The sequence below is a fragment of the Triturus cristatus genome, chromosome 10, assembly GCF_964204655.1.
Source record: "Triturus cristatus chromosome 10, aTriCri1.1, whole genome shotgun sequence".
Lineage (NCBI taxonomy): Eukaryota > Metazoa > Chordata > Amphibia > Caudata > Salamandridae > Triturus > Triturus cristatus.
In genome coordinates, this window is record NC_140593.1 from 1,026,331,850 (window position 1) to 1,026,346,159 (window position 14,310).

General features: G+C 41.4%; 1 protein-coding gene across 2 annotated transcripts in view; it reads left to right on the top strand.

The window, feature by feature from the left end:
* VPS35L (VPS35 endosomal protein sorting factor like) overlaps positions 1-9,592 on the top strand; it is a 476,592-nt gene extending 467,000 nt beyond the window's left edge. For both annotated transcript variants that reach the window (XM_085629064.1, XM_085629063.1), the window contains one exon: positions 8,385-9,592. In XM_085629064.1, the coding sequence (XP_085485190.1) occupies positions 8,385-8,483 (99 nt within the window). In that variant the 3' untranslated portion in view covers positions 8,484-9,592. The remainder of the gene's footprint in view (positions 1-8,384) is intronic.
* Positions 9,593-14,310: the final 4,718 nt, after the last annotated feature.

The window sequence follows — 14,310 nt, forward strand, 5'->3', positions numbered from 1 at the left end:
TCAGTGCATTGATGTTGGCAGTGTTGTCTTCATGACTATTAAAATATCCCAATACAATTAGATTGTTAGTGTATGCAGTAGCAATTACTTTTTGTAGTGAAAGTAAAAATTTTGTTGGTGGGCCTGGTGGTCTATAAAGTAGAAGTATTCTAATTGAACAGTTATGATTGACAGAGACCAAAATAAGTACTTCAGAATTTTGGAGGGGCTAGACGCTCCAGACAGATATGGTAAGAGTTTTTCTATGTATTAGAGCTAAACCCCCTCCTACCCAAGTATGGTGGTTGGTTGATAGAATGGTATAGGTTTGAGGAATGGCCAGAGCTATCTCAGGGTTGGAATTCTGTTAGACACATTTTAATCCATAGACATGATTGGATTCACTCCTTTGGTTTCTAGGATCATGTCCAACCTAAGTTAATAAATGTTCCTTTGATAGTGAACTGATTTTTTGGGGGAAGGCAGATGCATCCTTTCAAAATTTCAAGCACAGTATAGCAACTGCTTGCTATTTAGGGGCGTCTTCTCTACTCACAGTAGATACAACCATATAACATTTTGGGACTTCTACAGCCCTCTAGCTTTTAAAGCTCCTTCACCAGCAACACCACCTGTTTGGATAATACAGAAGTAATTGTGGTTCTTCAGGACAACCAGTTTCTTCCTCCTCAATCCCACCAACTTTTCTCTAGAATTCATAATCTCCCAGTACCTAGGGACGTGAAAGAGTTGCAGGTATTCTTTAAAAAATGGAAGGAAATATTTCCTGGACAATCCGATTATACAACATTGTTATGCCCTTCCTTTTCTTATATTCCTGACACTTTTTCCCCTTTCCCTCTTCACCGTACCACTCATACAAACATCTTGATGCAAAAGCAGCCCCTAGGTACGACCAAGAGAGTCCCTGAGAAAAGGGCTGTAACTACATGTACTGCCTAGTTACTAGGAAGGGACAAAGTCTAAATTTTGAATTATAGCTCACCTGTTATTAGTGACAAACAAATCCAGAAAGGAGTTAAGCAGTCACGTCCACAAATCTCAACAGTTCAGGCTGCCTCTAGGTATATATTAATGGTATAGTAAAACTTTGTTGGTCAGTAGATTAGAAGGGCAGCTGTAGACACAAGATGAGGTTAGTATCAGATGCTTTGAGGTGGTGAGTTTAGTTCACTTCTTATTGCCATTGCGTATACTTTGAGGAAGAGAGCACATTTCTTGCAGCAACTTGTTTGTGCTGTAGCAATCTATCCTTCCAACACGGCTGCAGCCATTCAGGCCATGTTTCATGTGTCCGCAGTATATTTTAATGTTGGTTGATTGAGGTATCCCACTGCAGTATATGGCAAACTCCAGGGAATCCATCAGGGTCAAGCTTTTGACAGGGATTACACAATAGAGCCCACGGAGGTGGCAGCAGAAAGTACAACGCTGTGGTCACTCACCCATCCAAATTCCAGCCTGAGAAGACATCAATTTCTGGGGCACAAACAGTCATCCAAAATTGATTGAGAGGTCAGTCACTGATAGCACCACCAACACCCTGGTACAGTCCCCACCTATTAATGGTTGTCCCTTAATGCCATTGCAAGGTACAATACTGGTTCCCCACAGGAGTTACAGCAAAACAAAAAAAGTGAAAGATGGATGCTATACATTGTCACACATTCACCCCCCAGTGACCGATCTGGGTTGAATCCATTGTTTTTTTGCTTGCCACGCCATTCCAGTTTGGAGCCAACCATTTGCAAATCAGGCTTGACCCTGCTCCCCATGGAGGGAGGGCCTGGTTTAGCAGTTCGGGCTGGACTGTTCCCATGGGGAGCAGGGCCAAGACTGATTTGCATATGGCTGGGTCCACACTGGAATGGTGTGGCAAGCAAACAAACAATGGATTTAACCCAGATCTGTGACCGGGGTGAATGTTTGAATTGTTCAGCATCCTGTCCATCATCTGCTCTTTATGAATTAAGTGGGAAGAGTTTGTCCAGATGTGGGTCCCATGCTCACTATGCCACCGGATTCAAGCTAGCCCGGCTGATATGGGGTGATACCCCGAAACCGGTCCCAGGATGCCGGTTTCCGGTCCAGGGAGGACCTGGCCTAGCAGTTTGGGTGGACTGTTCCCATGGGCAGAAAGGAAAAGACTGATTTGCAAATGTCTGTGTCCAAACTGGAATGGCGTGGCAAGCAAAAAAACAATGCATTTAACCTATATCTGTGACAGGGGTGACTGTTTGATTTGTTCTGCATTCCATCCATCATCTGTTCTTCTTGCATTCCCCACAGGAGTTGGAAGCTATCTGGGGCACCAACTCAAGAGGTTATAGCCAATACGTTGGTCCTACCAGTGGCCATCAAGTGAGGCACGTTTACCATTACAGAGCAAATCTCAATGCAGGAAGCCTCCACTCAACATGTTAAAGCAAGGGTCACCCTGTGCAGTGGCCAAGGTCCTCAGAAGCCCCATGGTAGATTCTGCAGTCTCTCCTGGTAATGGCTACAGTAGAGGGGTTTTGATTTTAATTAGTCTCCAGCACTCGATGAAAGCATTCCTTACCCTTCTACCATCTTGGCTTGCCTATACGAAGAATCAATAAGAACATTGTATTTGGCTTTGGATGTGAATATAGTGCTGCAAAAAATACGTTTGGAAACTGAATCCTAATGTTCTCAGAATTATCTGCAGGACTCCAATGTGACTGGAGTTAGATCTGTTTGCGACTGCCTTTAATAGAAAACTTCAGTTCACTACAGTTTCCTTGAAAATTACACATTAAAGGTGCCTTCCAAATCAAATGGGGATTGGAACTCCTCTATATTTTCCCTCTGCTACCAGTCATTTAGAACATGTGATTGGGCAGGGCAAATGCAATTTTTGTAGCCCCAGAATGGTGAAGACGAATTTCTTAAACGTTGATATGCAGATCTGTTGGAACTCAAGAGTATGTGACCATTGGAGTTATCCAGCAGGAATCCTGTTGAGGGGTATAGGAATGAAAAGATGACAGCCTTCCCTTTCTAGCAGTACTTCTTTCTCTATATCTGAAATACTGTGAACTTTCTTTGGCACAGACTGGGTGGTAGGCCATGTCACTCCGATGGGGGGAGGTGATAGTCTGGTAACGGTCTGATATGGCTCACATTGGTAGGCGAAACACTATTTTTGGCTGTCTGGTGTCAAGCCCTTAGCCTTGAGAGGAGATGAGATAGTTAGTGCTTTATCCATTGAAGGCTTCTGAACCTTCAGTGAGTGAATATCCATTTGCCAAAAATTCTGATGTTTTCTGGCTCTGAACCAAAAGTAAACTGTGTTTTTTCAGGCATACTTTGACGTTTCCACAACACTCTTGATTGGAAAAAGTAGTATGATCAATGACCATAATACCACCTTGGATTCCACTTTGTTTCTAGCTTTCAAAAATGTCAGGTGTTGCAGAAGATCCCAGGGTGACCATGCACACTGCAGCCACCCAACATTGATTTGTTTCTGGCACCATTTTGGGTCTATTGGATCACGCTAGTCATGATTGCAGTTTCTCTGTCCAGTACAGTAACCTTTGTATTTGTAGAAATGTGGTCTTTCTGGAAGTTTGCTGTTTCCATCAATTTCAGAGTTTTTCATCACGTTTTAATGAATGTTTGCTGTGCATTCTCAGTAAGAAAAAGTGGTGGGATCTATGCAAGCCACATTACCTTGGATTCCCCAGACACTCTAGTTTGTCAAAACTGTCAGGTTTCAGAGAGTTTCCTGGGTGCTCACCGATCCTGGGCAACGATCACAACTGACTTTTGCCATCACAGAGGTCTACCTCTTGCCAGCATCCCTTGGAATACCAGCTGTTTTGGGCCCTTCCTGTCTCATAAAATAGACCCAATTGCATGTGGGGGAGTGGGAACGGAGTATGGTAGGACATGTCCTATTATCTATTGATTTCAACCAAATGTCTGGCTTCTTATTTAAGGTATCCAAAAAAGCTAATTTTTGAAAATGTTCCTCGCCTCTCATGATCGATGCTGGTACAAATGAGCAATATCCTTGAACTCAGATTCTCAAGTATATTAAAAAAAATCACAGCAATGTTTCTTATCTATTTTCTATTGATAGGATGTTTTTATTTTCGACTGAAGCATGTACCACCAACACAATAAAACATAACTGTAATCTCACTGCTCATTTTTGGTTCTGGATATCAGTGTTTTTTAAAAACTCAAATGCTTTAGATGTATGTAATCTGAAGTGTATCCCAGTTGTTCTTGACCGTTTGACTACTCTGGACCCCCACTGAATCATTACTGGAACCCAGAGACCCCCCTCCCTCCAATCCTCCCCCCGAATCCTTATTGGAATCCGGTGACACCCACTGAGTCATTACTGGAACCCGGGACCCTGGCATAAGCATTTTCCATGAAAAAAATTAAAACAGTACACAAATACAGAAACCAGCATTCATCAAACACACAAATGATTACATATTTTATTTTATTTAATGCACAAACAAATTTTTAAAAAAATGGAAATTTGAATGGGAAGGCTGGAGTTTTTCTAAATTTACTTGAAGCCACTCATCTCCCACACTGTATTCTGTTTGATGCACGTGTCCTGCTCCCACAAATCGATCTGAGGATACGGAGTGCATTTTTAGCCTTCAAATTCAAATTCCTTCACACTTACAGACTGTTTTATAATATTTAATCTTCTATTTTCCTTCTTTATGTATATGTACATTATTAATCTGTTACTTTTCTAAGTATTTGCGGACCACCTAAGTAGGATTCACAGGCCCCCAGGGGTCCATAACCACAGGTTAAGAACCACTGGTCAAGCCGATGTAGCCATATATAACGTACGAAGATCAGCCTTCAGGGCAAAAGGTAACCGATGAAAACCTAATCGCCAATTTCTCTGTTCCCAAATTACATTCACTGTTTTCTGATTTTAGTAGTTATTTTTTTGGAGGGGAGGCATTGAGCATTCAACAAAATGGCTTTTTGCTGTATTCAAAATTGTGTCTAGTTTTCAGAATGTAGAACTGTTCTTGCTTACTCTTGGGTTTCCCACCTGCTCTGCTCACAAATTTCAAGTAGGCAGGCACCAAAAGAAATTGGAGATATTGCGCACAATGGTGGTGGGTAAATGTTTTTTTTCTTCCCTTTCTTTCTGAAAGCTGTAAATGGGCACAACAAACCTTTTGTTGATGCTGTTTTTAGAACAAAACTACGCACAATTTCTTGCCCAGCACATTTACCCAATGTTTTGGAAAAACACAAAATTTGCCATATGTTATCTATTATCTAGGGCCCCACCAGGGTCAATTGTGAAGCATGAGGTTCTTTCTAAATACCAACCAATGGGGAAAAGTACACGTTTGGCTCGGCAACTTTTATGGAAAACTGTTATGAAGGCTTAAGCACAAACTCTCCCAAAATGTTTTTAAAAAAGAGGTCCTCGACTCTGGGAGGATTTGGAAGGTGATGGGGGCTCGCAGTTAAGAGCATGGGTTATGTCATAGAAAATGTCTCCTTAATGCACTTTCAATAAGCTAACCAAAGAAGTAGTATTGATGGACATCGCCGACAAACTTGCGAACAAGTTTTAGATACTCTAAACACTTATTGAGTAAACAACCCTCAAAGCAAAACCTTGAAGCTTCAAAAAAGAACACCTGGATTACGACACATTTTTGAGGCTAAGATTAACGTGGCAAGATTTAGGCCCAAAATGACTTTAGCATCTGAAAGAAGACCACAAGTCCGCTATGATATCACAAACTTCAAAAAGAACTGTGACAAATTCTTCATTAACAAGAAAGTAAAAAGATTGACTCTAACATGCTACACAACCAAAAATAAGTCTCCTAGATCTTACGACATTCTCCCACATCTCAGCAAAAAAAAATTAAAGATGTAAAATCATCCGCCACCCCTTTCCAAACTAAGGTAATCAACATCCCCTGATACAAAGTGTAGTTTCTGAGTTCAGATAATTGGCCATGCCTCTGCTGAAGAAATCAAATGCCACAAAGGAAACTTCCACCGTGCTTTCAAGCTCCCTTTTATTTTTAAAGTCCTTGAAAGGTGTGTTGAGAAGCAGTTAAAAAAAACTTAATTAAAAGCCACATTCTGCGGATGGGCTCCAGTCAGGTTTCAGACCCAGTTGCAGCACAGAGACCGCAAAACTTCAGTTAATGGTGCACTGCAGTTTTTGAACCAAGCATCTTCTCTTGAAGCTCTCTTAAACCTGTCCACTGCATGTGGTACTCTCATCCACGGCTCACTTCTAAAACCGTGGCAGAACGAATGGGGTTCTGTAATACAGTTTTAATATGGTTTTGTGTACGTATGTTGCCACTGGAAATCTCTAAATTGATTGCACAACGCTCTGAAATGTATTGCTGTTGAATTAGCATAAATAAAAAAATAAGGAACTGAGGTATTATTAAAAACAAAGAGCAGCCACTTAGAAGTGAAAGTGACTTGAAAAGACTGAAATGTGAGAGTTGGGAAGTTCCAAAACATTGGGCCCAAATGCATAAAAAATGTCTGCTGTATGAACACGGTGCATGATCGTCGCATGTACAGATGGGTCTAGCTGTTGTATCTTTAAATGCAACACAACGCACACTAGGTCTGAGGGCTTCATGTAGTCTTTAACTTGAATGCTAGCTTTGTCAGAAGCTGGATTGGTGCCTGACCTACAGGAGCAACTCAGTGTTGCACCTGAATAAACTGCTCACTTGAATTGTACAGTCTCTGAAGCTTGTTCTCTTGCAACATTGACCATATCTTCTTATACATTAAATTGGTTGTTCTTGCCGCTGGCCACGTACCAGAACATCTCTTGCACAGTGAATAGTTACAACTTTGAATGAGAGCCCCATTGATAACCCTTATCCCGTTCCTTTCCCATTGCTTCAGGTGATTTGACATCTGTTCATAACATGCTCTGTCCCTTGCGAGTGTCGTTTCTGCCCTTGCTTTAGACGCCCCCTTTACTTGAGGCATCCCTCACCTTTGCATCTGCAGTTGGTGACTGATTTGAAGAGACGATGATTGTACCAAAGCCAGTTACTTTAAGGCAAAGTCACAGTATGTGTGTTGGATAATTTAACACTAGGAGAAGGGAGAAAATGAGCACCAGTGTTACCATGAAATGCTGGTGCAGCTATTTGTTATCTGTCTTGCTTCTAGGTAAATAAGCTGAGTAAATGTTTCTGGAGATACCATTCTTCGAAGGATATAGGGCCTGATTTAGAGAAGGTTTGATAACATACTATCCTCTGAAGGGGAAAGGCAATCTCATTTTATCCATAAGCGAAGTTTCCAATAGGAGAGTCTCTGCTGGAGGAATTGCCATAGCTGTACTACAGCATAATGGTGGTAAGTGGAGAACTCTCCGATGGCGTTTACACTTGTAATGATGATTTACCAATCTGATATCAATTAAGATAGCATTCTGGTTTAGTCAAAATCAAAAAGAATGGATCACTTGTACCTGCAACCAGGGTTCAATGGGTTCTATCCGTCAGTACTCGTAGGAGTACTTAAAAAAACCCTCATTCACGTAGGCAGGTCATGCAGCGGTTTATCTTGATTCTCCGCCTTTGTTAGATACGTGACCGCATCATCGGGTCTCTCTCTGTATGCTTCCTCCACCTGGAGGGAACCACTGGTTTTCACAGAAGTGATCAGAAATTGATGGCAAGTGAGGGGTGCTCAAGTGAGGTGTGGTTTCTAAAAAGTGATCCTCATACTGCCTGTAAATACATTTTTTATTCCGTTTGGTGTATGGGAAGACTGTATAAAAAAAAGTGATGTGTGCAGCGACGGATTGATTATGAATCCACCGCACTATCTTTGTCCAATACGTATTGTAGGTGGAGGAAGCATACAGAAAGAGACCCGATGATGATTCTGTCACGTATCAAACAAAGGCGGGGAATCAAGATAAACCGCCGCATGACCTGCCTATGTGAATGAGGGTTTTCTAAGTACTCCTACGAGTACTGACGGATAGAACCCATTGAATCCTGGTTGCAGGTACAAGTGATTCATTCCTTTTGATTTTGACCGACTAACAGGAAGCGGAATGGATCACAGCTCCTTCTAACTCCTCCCTTCCCCGATTTAAAAATAAAAGCATTCTGATTTAATCACGTTGACTGGATTGGTAAGAGGCTACACGTCGGTGTTTACTTGCGAGAGTCCACCGGTTTCTTCGTTAGGAAGTGAATTCCATGTATAGTTAGTTGGGTTCCTATTGCATACCATTTATATTGAAACTTTGCGAAAAGGGGAAATCGGCTAACAGTTATTTGTTTTCCTTATCACGCGGCAAACCCATTCTTTTTATGAAAAGTAAATGTGTTTTATTTTTATTCCAGGTGAGAACATTGGAATACATCAAGAAGCAAAGTAAACGACCTGGAATGAGTCACTTTAATGAGCTGGCCCCCAGACTCCCTCTGCAGTCTAGAACGTGATGCCTGTTGTGTGTTCTTTTTATAAACTACAGGACAACATTACGTCATGGTTCACTTTCGTTTCCAATATTCATCGAAGAATCATGGCCTCTGATGATCCGAAGGCAGGGCCCGGGGGCAGAACATGAATCTTCAAAACTACCAGCATCCGCTATTCATCAGTATTTACTGTCTCCGGAAACTTTCATGGAGACCACACATTTTTATATTTTAAATGTTAACATATTTGTTTCGCTGTTCTGAATCAAAGGAATTTCACTTCAAGTTTAGCCAGTGTAAGTTAAAGAAATGTAAGGCTGCTGCTTGGAATGCGATTGGTCTACTACGCAATAGGAAAATGAAACAGTGAATTTTCTCGGTAAAAGTGATTCGGTTAAAATAGAAGTATTAATATTCACTCTTTATAATAAAAACTATGTATGTCTTGTTCTTACAAAGCAAACCTTTGTACCTAAATGTTTTTGTGTAAGATAGACAATCAAGAGCACTTTCCATACAGTCCAAATTTATGATTTTGAAATTGTAGTCCGTTAAAGAACTGATTTGCTGAAATATTTTGGGAGAATTTAAAATTCCTCGGCTGCCTTCAATTTTTCTTATTGCCCTTAGAAACGCTTAGCTGTAAGCTAGATGCTGAATTTGTGTCATTGCACTGATTCTGCCTTAAATCACTAACGTCATTCTACCTATTCTCGTAATGATAGAGGTTGTGTTAATCTCAACGTTATCAGCTGTATTTCTTATGTTGTTTCTTACCTAATATTAGGTACTTTTTCACAGACTTCAAGCAAGGAGTATTTCTTTTATTTTACAGTTTGATCAAGTACACACTAATGCACGTTGATGGGAGTGGGTGCCTCAGAGGAATTTGTTAACTTTTTCTGATTTGTTTCCCTCTAGACATGTTTATAGTTTATTACCTAGATGGAGTAAGCAGTTCATCGTCATCCCTATCCCATGTACCCCAACAATGTAAAAAAATTAATCGGTAAAGGAATGTAGAATTCCTAAATTCTGTTTATTTGCCACATGCAGCAAAATTAATTTATGCAAAATCTTAGTACTGTCGACCATTTCCATTTGATTAAAATAAAATAAATACTTTTGTAGCATTTTGTTCAAACTCTTAATGCGGAGTTCATACATCAATGCATTGACTACCATTTAATCTATGCATTCCCCACCTCCTTCTACCATGGTAGGTATTTTTGAGTACTTGTTGAAAATCTAATGGTGAGGTTTGCTGCATGTAGATTTTCCTGCTGTCTAGGGTTAGGTTCAGAATTTTCCAACGTGTTGTTTTTAATTTAGATTTCAGATGTACATCGAATAACTTTTGATTGTGTTAACTGTAACCCATAATGCACAATTTTCCCATCCAACATCCACAGGTGTCAGACTAGATCTAGAAACTTTTAAATCAAGCAATGGATGCAAGTTAGGGGCAAATCAACATTGGTCACACAGCTGTCAAGGGATCACCCGTTGGGCTGACAGCTCTATACAGGTGCCAAGGGACATCCATAATGTTAGTTTCCCTGCCCCTAACTAAGTCCTTATTCTGGCCTTGCGTCAAATGCAGGATTCATCTATTGGTGACTGACCCTTATGATGATGCATGATGTGTCTGTGGGCTTGTTCATGACAACCACGCCTGCACCACATGCTGCTAGATGCACCTAAAAAACGTGAGGGTGAAGAAAGCCACACTGATGGTTGCTGAATATAGAAGTCTATGAAACCTCTTCAGATTGAAGTTCAAAATGCATGAGAAGAAGCATTGATCAGAAGTACAAATAGGATGATGAAAGCCTCAAGGGTCCTCTTCATGTTCCTCAGTACATAAATAAAAGCAGGCACCAGAGGTAGCAATGCCAATACGAGGAATTGAAGAATCATGCTCGTTAGAAATGTTGCCCAGATTGGTGCACATCACTTACTGTAAAGAATGTGACCCACATCACATAGATTATATTTAATCTCTGCTGCTTTCCATTGCAATTAAGAAAACACATTTAAATAACCGAAAACAGTTATCACTTGTAGGCCAAACATGGTCTTTCCCCCCCCAAAAAGGTATGGATAGGAGCATCTAACACTTGCATACCTCCATTTCTAATGGATATTTCTACCTGCTGATTCCTCGCCTGTACAAAAAGCCCAGGCTTAAAACTGGATCTTTAAACTTCAAGGCCATCAAGCAGCATCAGGCAAAACTCTTAATGACCCGAGCCAGGAGTGAGAACAGCAGTCGACCTCACTTCAGACCTCGCTCCAGGTCGCCGTTGTCTCATTCTTGCAGCGGTACAAGGAAAAATACAGAAAGCACGCAAAACATTTCAGAGGCAAGTCACCTCAATGTCCTTTAACTCCCTCAGGATTTTTTCCTTGGAATTAGAGTTGGTTGTCTTGGAAACGGTTGACCGGTCTGTGACTTCACTAGATCCAGCCCCAAAAACATTACGAATACCATTGATGTAATCCTTGATATTTCTGTATCCATCGGCGCCAGGGCAATCTCTTCTGACAGTTTTGATGCCGACACCTGCTTTCCTGAGCCCCCAGCTTCAGGTTCTGATCTGGCAGCATTTCCTAATGCTATGTACTCTAGTTTCACCAGAGCATCCGCGTCATACCATGGTCCTTAGAGCCCCATTGGCAGTACAGCCTGCCCCTGTTTGTCACTGGTTCCAATGCCATCAGGAAATATGCTGACTCAATCCATCAATCGTGCGCTCAGATAGTCAACTCAACATCCTCCTCCTACATGGCCGGCCCCATCACTTACTGACGGCGACACCATATCCACCTCTGGCACCATCGGCACCAGTCCCTAAAGTTGCACCTCACAACAAGTCACACGGGTGGCGAAAGTACTTTTGAAGGAAGAAGAGCCTGTAATAGGATATACAGTCTGTTTGGATCAGATTCAGACCCCTTGAATTTATATGCCTTGGCTGGATATGATGGCACTGAACATGGACAAGAATTTGCGGCCTATCCTCTGTAAGAAGGCTAGATAACTCTCTGGAGATAGAAATGGACATACTGGCTGAGCCCCCGACGCCGGAAGTGATATCCGCCCATTCAGTAGTGAAGAAAGCAGCTGAGGTTCTGGATCTGTTGCTTCCTACAGTGGAAGTTTAAGCTAACTCTCTCTCAGAGGTCCTCTTGCTGACAGCACCTACTACTGAGGCCCTGATGCTCTTAGAGGATCTGCTGGATCCAGTCTTGGTGGCCTGAAACAGATCAGCCTTTGTCCCAGTTGTGAACCAACGTGTGGCACAAGGCTATTGTCTTTCTCTAGGAGACCCTCCATTTCTCTCTTCCCATCCTTCACCTGAAAGCCTGGTTATCCAGGCATCATGCTCATCCAGACAGGCGGCTGGGGCTTTCCCAGTGGATCCCTCAGATAGTCTAAGCGACTGGAGTAAACAAACCTTTTCAGTTAGAGCATGTCTCTAAACTTCCTGAACGCAATCTGTCTGATAGCGCACTACACCTCGCTCTACAGGATATGGCTCAGTTGGTTGTGCCTCGTGCCAGAGGAGATGAGGGCGCAGTTCCAAGAGGTGGTCCAGGATGGTCCTCACTCGTCGCACCGCATAATAAAATTGGGAATGGACACTGTCAATTCTGCAGTAAGGGCCATGGGTACTTCTATTTCTATTCACTGACACGCCTGGCTATGCACTTGTGCTTTCCAATCCAACCTCATGATCCTCACGTTTGATGAGGCAAGTCTGTTTGGAGATAAGGCAGATTCGGTATTGGAAAGGTTTTTTTTTTTTTTTTTTAATTTCTTTATTGAAACATATCTAGAAATACATAATACAGATTCATAAGGTTTCAAAAAAAAAAAAAAACGAGCAAAAGCTCAGAGAGCAATAAAACAACCATGTTGAAAATAAAAGACAACAAAGAGTTACATTATTATATTAATAGAATCCCAAAGCGATTAATATTACTTTACATTATCACAGTTTCAACGCAGATTTCCCTAAGTTAATATCCTAACCTTATCCCCTCCTCTACTCAATCCTAGCTTCCCTACTCCATTCAGCCATAAATGCCCAGATCTTTCTCCCCCGAGCTCTGGCCTGCCTGCCTCGGCATGCATAAAGAAATGACTCTTGCTTATACATTCCCAACATTCTAGCAAGCCATATATGGAAACTTGGTGGCTCAGCATCTTTCCATCTTGCAGTTAATAATATCCTAAATACCGCAGCCCCTAAAAACAAGCCATATTCTTGTTCAATACTAAGAGCCAATGAGTTATCATAACCAAGAACCATCAAAGTTGGTGTTATTTCGAACCTACAACCAAACCGAGATTCCCAAAAGCGCGACAAGCCTTCTTTCAAGGGGGCGAGCTTCTCGCAATCAAAAAACATATGAAGCAGGGTAGCAGGTCCTAGCCCACATCTCGGACACTTGTCATCTACCCTTTTTCCCCATAAGAATAATTTAGCAGGAGTAAAATAAAGATTAAACAGTGTTTTATAAACTTGTGCTTTTAAGCTTGAAGATACCAAAATATTTGAGGATAGGCAGAGGCATTTATAGATATCCACATCTGGGTTCCCCAGCTTAATTACCCAGGATGCCTCTGTCTTTTCCAAATCATCGGGGCTTTTTTCCAAAAGTAATGTATAGAAGTCTCTAATTCTGCAGGAGTCCTTTGCTGTTATTTCCAAAAGTGGTAGTTTAGCTAAACTAATTTTGGGGCGCTGTAGCTCAAGGATGTTTTTAATCTGTATACATTTAAAATATTGATTGTCTGAGAATCCAAACATCAATTGTAATCTAGGGAATTGAAAATCTTGTCCTTCCCCGCAAAAATCCGCTATTGTTCTTACCCCATAATTTTCCCACCTTTTCCCCATGTCATCATTAACCAAACGGGGCAGCAATTGCGAGCGCCAGAGAGGGGTATAGCTAGAGAATCTCGGAATCTCCATGTATTTAACAATCTTTTTCCAAACTTTCCATGAGCTAAGAATAACTTTAAACCGGATCTTCTTGTAGTAGCTGGGTTCCAATTGCCGTAATAAAAGCCCCCGCACATCCTTCCCCATGGAAAGCTTGTAAATTGTCGGAATTCTTTGTCCCTGAGCTACCTCCTGAATATTATTAACAGATAATAGTGGGGTCATTTGCTGTAGAAAAGCTGCCCAAAAATATAAAGTGATATAAGGAACTGCAAGTCCACCCCTATCAAGAGGTAATGCTACATATTTCCCAGCTCTTCTGATCTTCCCATATTGCCATAGGAAGCTGGAGCAGATAGATTCCAATGCCCTTAATAAATTATCCTCTACGAGCAGAGGAATTGCCCGGAACAAGTATAGTATTTTTGGTAAAACAGTCATTTTTAAGTAGTTCCCTCTTCCAATAATAGATAGATGTATCCCATTAACCCTCCTTAATTCCTTTCCTAAATTATTGATCAAAGGTTCAAAATTGATTCTAGTAATTTGTTCCACATTTGTGCTAATTCGAACCCCCAAGTAGACTGCGGATATTGCTCGTTTAGGATCATTAAAGACAGTGTTATCAGTACATAAAACTATAGTTTTCCCCGCATTCAGTGCATACCCGGAGAAGAGGCCAAACCCTGTTGTAATCTTATTAATTTCCTCAATTGCCTCAGCAGGGTTCGTAGTTAAGACCGCAATATCGTCTGCATAGGCCAGTACTTTAGTCTCAAACCCCCTAGTTATTACCGGTTCAATTTTCGAGCTCTGTAACAGAGTAGCCACTAGGGGATTAATATACAACGCAAATAAAATAGGGGAGCAGGGACAGCCCTGCCTAGTCCCCC